At 42.7% G+C, this 10,898-nt stretch overlaps 4 protein-coding genes across 4 annotated transcripts; all 4 read left to right on the top strand.

The window, feature by feature from the left end:
• Positions 1-4,743: 4,743 nt before the first annotated feature.
• On the top strand, positions 4,744-5,196 carry LOC137981774 (uncharacterized). The gene has a single exon (XM_068828825.1). It carries the CDS (start codon positions 4,744-4,746, stop codon positions 5,194-5,196), a length of 453 nt encoding a protein of 150 aa, XP_068684926.1.
• Positions 5,197-5,288: 92 nt separating this feature from the next.
• Positions 5,289-6,149, top strand: LOC137981773 (uncharacterized). The gene has a single exon (XM_068828824.1). It carries the CDS (start codon positions 5,289-5,291, stop codon positions 6,147-6,149), a length of 861 nt encoding a protein of 286 aa, XP_068684925.1.
• A 47-nt stretch (positions 6,150-6,196) lies between these two features.
• On the top strand, positions 6,197-7,307 carry LOC137981772 (uncharacterized). Its single transcript, XM_068828823.1, has 2 exons — positions 6,197-6,575; positions 6,910-7,307. Exons 1-2 carry the CDS (start codon positions 6,197-6,199, stop codon positions 7,305-7,307), a joined length of 777 nt encoding a protein of 258 aa, XP_068684924.1.
• Positions 7,308-9,344: 2,037 nt separating this feature from the next.
• LOC137983765 (adrenocorticotropic hormone receptor-like) lies at positions 9,345-10,823 on the top strand. Its single transcript, XM_068830942.1, has one exon. The coding sequence runs from the start codon at positions 9,361-9,363 to the stop codon at positions 10,390-10,392; it is 1,032 nt and encodes a 343-aa protein (XP_068687043.1). The 5' UTR covers positions 9,345-9,360; the 3' UTR covers positions 10,393-10,823.
• Positions 10,824-10,898: the final 75 nt, after the last annotated feature.

Here is a 10,898-nt window from a genome sequence, read left to right as displayed (position 1 = left end):
GCTGGGACGTATTTTTATGAATTGATGGGTGATGTCTCCTTGTGCAGCCATTTACGCCACACTCTCTTCCCATTCTACAAGTGCGTTGCCTGTGGCCAAGCTTAAGACACGACCAACATGCCCGCTTTTCTTTGAGAAAATGCTTCTTTTCATCAATCGCCTTCGCTTGATAAAGTCGGCAATTAGCGGTCCAGTGCCTACCGTTGTCGTGAATCAGACATTTTGGTCTGGGTTCTCTACTATTTTCCTGTTTTCCTCTGAAATACTCGCTGTGCAGTGTACCGCGTCTTTATGATATTGGTTGCTACTAGTTGCTCGGAGTGTAGCACTCTCGTATTCAATGGCTCTTTTTTGACTCTGCAGAAAGTCTAGGAGACTTGGAAATTTGTTGCTTTTGTCAACAGGGCTGGCACGGGAGCTTACTAGCTCGGACCATTTTCTTTTAATATCTGGCGGGAGTGCTTTCTCAATTACGCTGACTGAACTTGTGGTTGTGATCTCTGTTTCCAAGCCAAGTCTCTTTAGGTCTCTATAGCCATCCTCTATGGGGGTTACAAATTCGATAAAACGTTTGTCTTCTCCTTCTCTGAGCATTCTAAATCGCTTTATTTCGTCAATGATGACATCAGCGACTTTGGCTGGGTCACCATATTTCTCGTCCAAACGTTGCCACATCTCGTCTATGTCGTCGTCTACGCTTTTCACCAGTTTCGCTGGCTCCCCGTCAAGACAGGTGCGTAAGACGTACGCTGCGTCACTCTTTCGGGTCTGAGTCATAACTTGCTTCTGGAAGTCCTTTTTAAATTGCGGATACTCGCGCAGTTTCCCGTCAAAATGAGGTATTCGTACCTTTTCCAGTCTTAGGAACGAAGCTGAGGCGGTAGACTCCTGTTTTGTTCTCCTAGCTTCTTCTACATTAGTGTAGCTTACTACTATTTTCTCCTTTATGTCGTGATAACAAGTTTGGATTGTGGCCATCCAATTCATTCCAGCTTCTGCGGATTCGCTGGATAATAGCTGTAGCAGTTCTGCGTTCGATTGTTTGCATTCTAGAAATTCGTCTTCTATTTGTGTTTGTAAATCTCTCAGTGCAAAATTCGGAATTTCTTTCGATTTCAGGGCGTGCGATATACTTTTGTATAACGCTTCGAAAACGGCGCGCGCTGTGTTCCGTTTTGTTCGCGCTCTGTCAATGTATCCTTGACGTTCTGCGTCTTCGCGTGTTCTTCTTTCTTTTAAAGTGATTTGATCCACATATTTGATCTTGCGATCAGTCGCATCATTAAATTTCTCTTGGACTCCTGTCATCCAAGCTTCTGCTTCTTCAGACTTCGTCCGGCAATAACTCAACATAGGTTTCATGCTTATCTTCGAGTTTATCATACGCTAATTTGTTTCAACTACTTCAATTCCTTGATCGCTTTCTATTGACTTGATGAGAAAGTTCCTCTTTCTTGTAAATCGTCCTTTAGCTGATGTGCGCTTGCTTTTGGCTTCTTCGATTGCAGTTGTATTCTCAGACATCTTTAGTATGATCCAGTTGTCGCTTTGTAGCAGACCACCTTGGATTTTGAATGTGTTGCTAGCTGAAGAGTTTCCACGGTTTAAAACGACTCCTTTATTTCGCGGTCATCGCAGGGAGTGTAGACGTACAAAATCTAAATTACAGAGTTGAAGTTAGTAAGAGAAATGCAACTGTTAACTTAAATCAAAGAAAGACATTTACCCAGTGGCGTCTCACAGTTCTTCTGACTAGCAAGTCATAAAGTTGTAAATTACGTCTATGACGTCATCAAATTATACAAATTGCGGAATGTTCGAAAGTTGCGGCCTTAATTAGCTTGCGCAATACAAGTCACATGTATATTTAGCAATACAGGCTTAGACTTACAGGGACACTGCGTGCTGGATGTCAAAATTGGGTTTGCATCTAATCAAAACAACATTTAGGCCTTTGACACAACAATCATAAACACTGAACAATTCAAAGAGCGAAAAGAATAGGCAATTTAACCTTTCGTGTTTTTGTATATCATTGTAATGTAATGTTGAATGTATTCCTTAAAAGCAATAACACGCAAGCAGCGGTGACAAACATGAGTAATCTCATTTGCGCTGTTGTTCCAGAACAAACGCTCTTTGTGTCAGGTCAATAGTCCGGGAAATTTGAAAGCCGAAACAAGAATTTTTGAAATTCATCGGATACAAACGCTTTCATTGAAAAAAAGTTTGAACAAGTTTAATTGTTAACATTGTGTTGTGTTGTTTTAATGGAGGTTCCCTCAACATCATGATTAACAATGTGGTTTTCTCATTGCATGATACACTGAAGGTCCTGAAAAACAACTCAATTGGTAGTCGAACTTAGAATACCACACTATTCTTAACAGTCATCATTGGGGCACTTGGGATAATTAGTAAGAATTTCTAGACATCTTGAGGAAACAGGCTTTATTACTTCAGAAGGCTTGCTTGTTCGGAACAGCAAAGACCTTAAGAAAGACCTTAGACAAGGCTACAGGTCACAGCTTGTTTATATTTAGCTTCTGACAAGATACGTTTCTAGAAAATTAAAACACAACAGCATTGTAAATCTCTTCATCATCTTTCAATTTTATCACCTCTATTTCCAAAACCTGAAAAAACGGGTCAGATATAAACTTGAAGAGCTTACTTGATCGCTGTTCCCGGCTTTTGTAAGGCTTTTTCCCTTGTTCGCATGTCTAAATGTAGAAAGCAGAGCTTCGCCAACAAAATGAAGCAAGCATCGTCTTCTTACGTTTCTTTTAAGCAAGAAATGGCTCCACCGCCTCAGGCAAGATTCCCACATTTATTCACGCCAGTAAGATTCCTTTATAAGCAAAGTTAATTTTTTTCCCAAAACAATATTACCCCACCTTTAAGCTCAAGTTATCACATTGTTTCTATTTGAAACACATTGTTGAAAAGTTCTCATCCCGACGCCGGGTAGGCCATTCGAATATTTATAGCTGTAAAACGGGAAAAAGATGAGACACAGTCCAATTTATCCGTTACAAAAGAGCTCTACTGTTACTAAAGTGGCCCATTTCACATTACCAATGTGTTCTTCAATATCTCTTTCTCTCACTAACAAATTTGCTGTCACGAGAACGTGACGTCAAACTTTATGGCTCTAGTAAAAATGTGCATTTTCACTAGAGCCCGTTGCAAGAATTTAAATTTAGTGGCCCCTAATATCTACCAGCTAATTACAGCGGAGCTCCGTGTGCATAGGGCGGAGAACCATGGGGAAGAAAATATGGCAGTCCATCGATGCGAGAAATTCTGGTTTTGGTTATGATGTCATCGTACTACCGTCCGTCCGTACGTTCGACTATTCATGTAAGCCAATAACCTAAGGCCCTGTTTACAAACAGGTTGGGTAACCCTAGTGCTAGGGTTACCCTAGCACTCACACATTTCTTCTTTTTGTCAACGACGTGTTTACAAGGCAGGTAGGATTACCCTGGCGCTAGGGTCCCTATGTGAGTGTTAGGGTTACCCTAGCTGGCTTGTAAACGCTCTGTTAGGGACAACTCGCCTACCCGGCACAACTTTTTAGCGGTTTCCATTGTGTTTGCGATGCTGGCGGTTACCAAGCACGCAAAGTTGTCCCGGGTGGTAGGGTAACCCTACCTGTGAAAGTTTGCTTGTAAATCCGGGCTATCTTTGATCCTCCTGCTTGTAAACAGGGCCTAACTATCGCAACTCTGGAATCAGCATTTTTTTTTGGCGGGAAGTTGCATGACCAGCGAACTGCATTTGATACGGCGTATCGTTTTAGTAAAGCAAGCAAAAAATTGAAGACAGTACAATCAAACAGCATACTAGGGAGAGAAGAGAAAGAGTGAAAAAAAACAGTAAGGAGGCGAAGGATAAGCGATGATCAACGTGGAAGAGAGTGACTGAGAGCACAATAAAACAGGCGAAATGTCTGTGACAGACAACGTGACACGTGACGAGTAGTAGTCTCCTTCGCAGCCGTCCTTCGCGATGTCACGCAACGCTTCCCCCTCCTCCTTTGCGTGACATCCCGAAGGATAGGCTGCGAAGAAGACTAGACGAGTGGGGGAAGAAAGAGCAAGCACAAGCATTAGAAAACAGGCTGAATAATGGTGACGAAAAGAGCAAAAATAGCAAGAAAGTTCAGTGGAGAAACAAAGCTCAGCGTATCAGAGAGAAAGGGGGGTTCCCGAGTCTTAAAGAGCTAGTAGAATTCATAGAAAGGAGGGCTGAAGCAGCCAATGACCCCATATTTGGCAAAGTTGGTGAAGTAAGCAGAAGCTTTGTGAAACAACCAACAAAGGGCAACAGACGAGCCCCGCCCTTGGAGCCCACAGCACAAGCTGGATCCAGAGTGACAACATTTGCAACGCAGCTTAGATCACATACCCAAGAAAGCCAGAGCACCCAAGGCAGGGGTTCAAACGTTTCAATGTCAAGAGGAACCCTTCAGTCTGGAAACTGCTACAGCTGTGAGGCATCTCATAAGATAGAACATTGCCCTGATCGAAGCAGAAAGACTTGGTACTTGCCTCACCATGGCGTAGTCCACCCCCAAAAGAAAGACCAGATTCGTGTTGTGTTTGACGCGGCAGCCCTACATGATGGAGTGTCACTAAACAGCCAGCTTCGCCAAGGCCCTGACCTTACGAACAGCTTGCTTGGTGTTCTACTGAGATTCAGACAGGATCCAATTGCACTTGTTGTTGTTATTGAGGGATGTTCAATCAGGTCAAGGTACCGCCTGAAGATGCTGACGCTTTCAGATTCCTTTGGTGGGAGAACGACAATCTAGAACAACCGTCAGAATTCCAATTGACCAGTCACATCTTTGGTGCCTCAGACTCCCCCAGTTGTGCAAATTTCTGCCTAAAAAGAGCTGCAGAAGATAACAGAGGAAACTTCAGTGAAGACGCGGTAAATGCTGTCAAGAAATATTTCTATGTAGACGACTTTATCAAGTCGGTGAAGACAGTAGACGAGGCAAAGTCATTGGTGGATGAAATAACAAGCTTACTTGGTGAGGTCGGATTTAGACTGACAAAATGGATGAGCAATAGTCGAGATGTACTGTCTGTGATACCGGACGAAAAGCGCGCAAGACCGAACCTGGACATGGATCTCGACGATCTCCGAAGTAGAAAGAACACCTGGGAGCCCAGTGGGATGTAGAAAGGGATGTCTTCCTATTCAAGGTTCTTGAGCCTAACCAACCACTAACAAAGCATGGAACTCTGTCAGCAGTAAGCGCTCTGTATGACCCTATGGGATTTGTCTGCCCAATTGTACTGGAAGCTAAGAAGAGCTTACAGAAACTTTGGAAACTGAATCTGGGATGGGATGCTGAAATTCCTGAAGACCTGCAGTGCCACTGGAATCAGTGGAAGAATGAGTTGCCTGCTTTGTCACAAGTTCAGATACTGCGGTGCCATCTTGCTGATCTGACAGAAGTACTTGATGTATCTTTGCATTTGTTCTCAGATGCTTCTGAGGACGGTTATGGCATTTATGCTTTTACCTCAGATTTGTTCATGCAAGTGGAGCTATCAAATGTTCATTCCTGGTTGGAGTCCAGAAGTTCGCCTGTGAGATCGATCTCGATCCCGAGGCTTGAACTGCAAGCACCTATATTTTCTGTAAAGATGTACAGAGTGTTAATGGATAAGCTGACGTACAAGATTAGCGGCGCCCAATTCTGGACAGATTCTCAAACCACTTTGCAGTCTATCAAGAATGACAGCAAGCGTTTTCAGACATACGTTGCCAACCGTGTAATTGAAATACGTGAGGTGACTACCCCTGATCAATGGAGACATTGTCCAGGACGAATGAATCCCGCAGATGAAGCCTCACGTGGTCTAAAGCCTCAGAGACTATTCAGTCAGCATCGCTGGTGGCGAGGACGAGAGTTTCTGTGGGAGCCAGAAGATCGTTGTCCGAACGCAGCAGTGGAAGACGTTTCAGACGGTGATCCAGAAGTGCGAGCTTCAACAAATGTCCACCGAATCGGTGTCGAGCAGCATGATGGTGATGTTAACTCCACCATCACTACCAATGGTGATGACGCATTATTGAATGTAGGAAGAGGACTAAAGGAACTTCTTGGGAGCTGCGGTTCGTGTTAACCTTACAGCGCCGGGACGCTTAGATAGTCCGGTTTTGTCACTGGATCATGAGTAAGAGAGCTGCCCGTATCACTGGATCATTGACTTTGGAGGAACTTAATCAAGCAACCCATGTAATTGTCTGCAGTGTCCAGAATGAATGCTCTCTTGAAGACGTCAAAGCATTAAAGAAGGATAAAGAAGTCAAGAAATCAAGCAAGCTAGCAAACCTGAGACCAGTGTTACTAAATGGAACCTTGCGAGTTGGCGGTCGTTTGCAGGAAGCAGTGGCACTGTCCTGGGATGAAACACGAGCGATGATTCTGCCAAAGGGACATCATGTCAGTCAACTGCTTGTTCGCCACTATCACGAGACTGCTGCTCATAGTGGAAGGGAGCAGACGTTGTCTGAGCTGAGAAGAATGTTTTGCATCATTGCTGGAAGAAGTCCAGAATTAGGGATTGTGTAAATTGCTGAAGACTGAATGCCAAACGAGAGGAACAGGTCATGGGACCCTTGCCTCGAGCGAGTTTGGAAGCGTCTAATCCTCCGCTTACCTTCACAGGTGTTGATCTTTTCGGGCCACTAAAAGTTAAGTGAGGCCGCGGAACCGCAAAAAGATGGGGATGTTTAATTACGTGCCTTACAACTCGTGCTGTTTACCTTGAAGTGATACCATCGCTAGAGGCAGATAATTTTGTTATGATTCTTCTACAGTTTATTAGTAGGAGAGGACCGCCTAAAGAGATTGGTCGGATCGAGGAACTAACTTTATTGCAGCCAACAGAGAGTTGAAGGAGTCCTTTGCGCAGTGGAATGAAGAAAGGATTGAACGACAGCTGCAGCAGAAGGGCATCAAGTGGGTCTTACAACCACCTGCTTCTCCTCATATGTCCGGAGTATGGGAACGCCTGGTGCAAACTACAAAGAAGCACTTGAAGAGCGTTGTTGGAGATGGGCTTCGTAATGATTTAGAGCTGAGAACATTGCTTGTCGAATCGATTGTCAATAACCGCCCCATAACTGCTGTTTCAGATGATCCTGCAGATTTCGCAGCCTTGACACCGAATCATCTCATGTTGCAGAGAGCTACGCAAGTTCCGCCTGGAGTATTTATGAGCGAGGATAAGTTTTCCCGGAGGCGATGGAGAAAGGTCCAGTTCTTTGTGGATCACTAATGGAAACACTGGGTACGAGAGTATCTGTAACAAAATGGGTCGTCAAGTCAAGACTGGTGGAGTGTTTCACTGCCTCATTACAAAGATATTCCTCTTGGAAGAAGCTAATGATGGCACGTAAACCAATGAGAGAATGCCAAGTAGCATGTGGAACATTGACTTTGTTGAGCAAACGAACTGCGTAATTACAGCCCGTTTGTGGGGCCGCGATGTCGAGTCTTTTCCAGCGCTTGTTATGTTTTTCTTAATTATGATAATTTATTTTCGCTCCTGCTCGAGATTATCGATGCGAAGCTTGTGTTCATGCTCTTATGGTGTATGAGTCACGCTTCTGGTTTACTTGTACAAACGTTTTGTTCAGAGCAGTACACGCTGAAAGTTGAAATTAATCCTATTCGGTTTTGTCTGTACCGAACGTTCTTGTTTGATGTGTGGTGTAAGATAAACAGTGACAGTCGGCCACGAAATTTTAAGCCTTGTCGATGTTTTCCCGAGCATAATTCGCCTCAGAAAGGATGGTCGATTAATGAGCTTATTACAGTGCAAGAAGTCAACAATTTCTATGCTCCTTATTGTTGGTATATTTACAGCGTGTTTTTTGCCCTAGCTTTTTGCTAATTACTCTGCCTGAATTAGAAAATAATTCTTTGGTCGGTTTCAGTTGCTATTGAATGGAAAGGACAAAGTTGCTAGATGACCTAGCTATACGCCCTGGCGGTATCAAAATGGTAGATTATGAAAACATGGTGGAAGCCCTACGTTAATGAATGCAAGCTGAAAGTTTGGAGAGCACTCACAGTTGTTCTCGGCTCGAGCAACTCTTACAAAGTGAACCTGTATCCATGATTTTCACCACAACTCTGACCAAAAAGAAATGCTTGAAGGCGGCACAATGTTACACCTTATGACGTGTAAGCAAAGTACCACGAATTCATTATGCAGCTGTTTTATTAGGGGCCAGCTTACTCAGTGTTTTTGTCGCTGGATTGTTTTCAACTCTGAGTGACACATGGCTTTGTTTTTGCACTTGTCTCAATCAATATGATAAAATAAGAATTATTCACACTTGATTCTAGCGACAGTCAATGTGAATTGAACTTAAAAGCCGCTCAGACATGCACCTCGCTTTCCGACGATTTGACACAGCAAATTAGCCTCTGAAATCTGACAGCGTATAACTAAATCCGAGTCGTTCTTAAAATTGGTTTGTAGGAGTCGAACCTTGAGATGTTCAGAGCAAGAGGTATATTTTAATCGCATGCAACTCGGGTCTAAAAATATTGATTTGGCTACGTCTTCGATAAAAGCATGGCAGTTGAAACTAAAAAGCAAAGCCGCAAAGGCAAGGACGTACGGTTAAATCGTTTTCTTATCTTGCCTTTAATTAATCACTTTTGGAGTTGTCAGGTTGAAATACGACATAAACTTTTTTTCCGGAGGTATTCAAACATTTATTTCGAACTCAATAAAGTAGCAACTAGCAATTGAAGGCAGGTGCACCAACATGGAAAACGTAATGGAAATGATTGCAGTTTCATGTAATAAAGACGGAAGGTTTTCCGATTCGAATATCATGCATTGTCATTTTTGATAGTCTCACATAATTTCGGTTTCGGGATCTTCATTGGAAAGTCTTTTAATCTCCTATTCGTCACAAGCCAGGATGCGAAACTGTAATTCAAACACACTCATAATTGTTTATCGCGTCATGAACAACCAAGCGTCCATCGTACAATGATCAAATTTCACTGAAACATAATAACAGAAGTCTTTCTTTTGTGTCCGTGGACTTATAAGGAAGCGCTGAAAGTGAAAAAAATAATTATCCGCTTCTTTAAGGGTGTGACCTTCATTAGTGGGTTGAAGTAGCAACTAAGCGAAGGCGAGCAAGTAAATTTATTTACCAACCCACTTGCAGTACAAAAGCACTTTCTAGTAACACTTTCTATGTTGCCAGGCCAGCAACCAACGTAAGTCTTGTAATCATAACTGGCACATAACCGAGGCTTCGGGTTACGCAGAAAAGTTCATCAAAACTGATGCTGAAACGAAGATGGAATTGGCAACAAATTTGTCGATTTTTTCATCGCTTAGCCCAGTCGATTCATCCATCTATGTAAAAGGAGAAGCATGTTTCATGTTCGACGTCAATTTTAACTCGACAAGATTCCTTTACGTTACGCACATTTTAACATCGATTATCAATTCCTTGTTGTCAGTAACAGCCATCGCTGGGAATGCGGCTGTCATTTTCACAGTTTGGAAAAACCCATCACTTCAATCTCCCTCGAACGTGTTTATTTGCTGTCTTGCTGGCAGTGACTTGATGGTTGGATTACTTGCACAACCATGTTTTATTCTTCACAAGATCGGCGAAATTTTCCACCGCTTGGAAATGTACTGCGTTACAAGGATGTTGCTTGAATTTGTTGCACATATAACCACCGGTGGTTCTGTTTTCACGATGGCCGCTGCTGGTTTAGATACATGGCTTGCGCTGTACCTGCATCTACGCTACAACGAAATTGTAACAGTACGGCGCGTTCTATTCGTAATCGCCTGTTTCTGGATTTTCCTCATCGCTCTAGCTGTCTTACGAGTGTTTCTCATTCGTCCAAATGTTTACAACACCATTTTGATCACACTACTTTCGCTGTGTTTGTTGTCGACATATTTTGCCTGTGTAAAAGTCTTGAAGTGTGTTCGACAGCACGAGCGCCGAATTCATGCGACGGGTGTTAGCTTGGGTCAAACTGAAGGAAAGGGTGGTCGATTAATGAGCTTATTACAGTGCAAGAAGTCAACAATCTCTATGTTCCTTATTGTTGGTATATTTACAGTTTGTTTTTTTCCTCTCCTCTGCGTGTCATTCGTTCATCAAATCAGTGGATACACAGTCAATGTGAAAATTGCATATGCATTTGTTTCAACTCTTGCCTTCATGAATAGCTCTGTTAACCCTCTTGTGTACTGCTGGCGGATGAAAACTTTGAGAAATGCCGTGAAGACAACTGTTAAAGATAGATTATGCAAACGTTTGCTTAAAAACAGCTCATCGCGAAAGAAACCCGAACCTTTGTATTAAGTCTAGTTTTCGCGTTATCCTGGATTTTCTGCTCCTTCATTTCGCTTTTGATGAAGTGTTGAACTGTATTTGTTCTTTTATTTTAAATTGATCTTCTTCGCGATTAGTTTGTGGACTTTGTTTTTGTATCCAGTGTAATTTGTGGTGTCTGCTGCATGCTAAAACCCGCATTTTGCAGGGCCAGAGAAAATATTTGTGACCCCATATAGTGATGCATTTTAAGGATTTCTATCTTGAGTATAATTTTACAGTATAACGCATGATATGTAGTAATTTCAACAATGATGTGGTGGATGTACTCGGGAAAAAAAAACATGAACATGACCTAGTGCTTCTAACAAGAGGCGAACCTACCACCATTCCATTACTAGCCAGTTAAGCCATATTGTTAGCCTACTAAGATGTGAAATGGTGCTGTAATTGCAGTGAGCTTGTCGTGCAGTAAAAGTAGAAAATAATGGGAGCTATGTTCTTTTGGCTTTTCCTAATGGCCTCGCTCTTTTGGA

Source organism: Montipora foliosa, chromosome 13 (genome assembly GCF_036669935.1).
Source record: "Montipora foliosa isolate CH-2021 chromosome 13, ASM3666993v2, whole genome shotgun sequence".
Taxonomy (NCBI): Eukaryota; Metazoa; Cnidaria; class Anthozoa; order Scleractinia; family Acroporidae; genus Montipora; species Montipora foliosa.
Note: the sequence above shows the minus strand (reverse complement) of the source record. Positions and strands in the feature narration are given on the sequence as shown.

Excerpts from the sequence above, each read along its gene's own strand:
- LOC137981774 (XM_068828825.1), top strand. The coding sequence starts at position 4,744 with ATGTTCAATCAGGTCAAGGTACCGCCTGAAGATGCTGACGCTTTCAGA.
- LOC137981773 (XM_068828824.1), top strand. The coding sequence starts at position 5,289 with ATGGGATTTGTCTGCCCAATTGTACTGGAAGCTAAGAAGAGCTTACAG.
- LOC137981772 (XM_068828823.1), top strand. The coding sequence starts at position 6,197 with ATGAGTAAGAGAGCTGCCCGTATCACTGGATCATTGACTTTGGAGGAA. Across the intron at positions 6,576-6,909 it reads TTGCATCATTGCTGGAAGAA|CCAACAGAGAGTTGAAGGAG; the intron begins GTCCAGAATTAG and ends ACTTTATTGCAG.
- LOC137983765 (XM_068830942.1), top strand. The coding sequence starts at position 9,361 with ATGGAATTGGCAACAAATTTGTCGATTTTTTCATCGCTTAGCCCAGTC.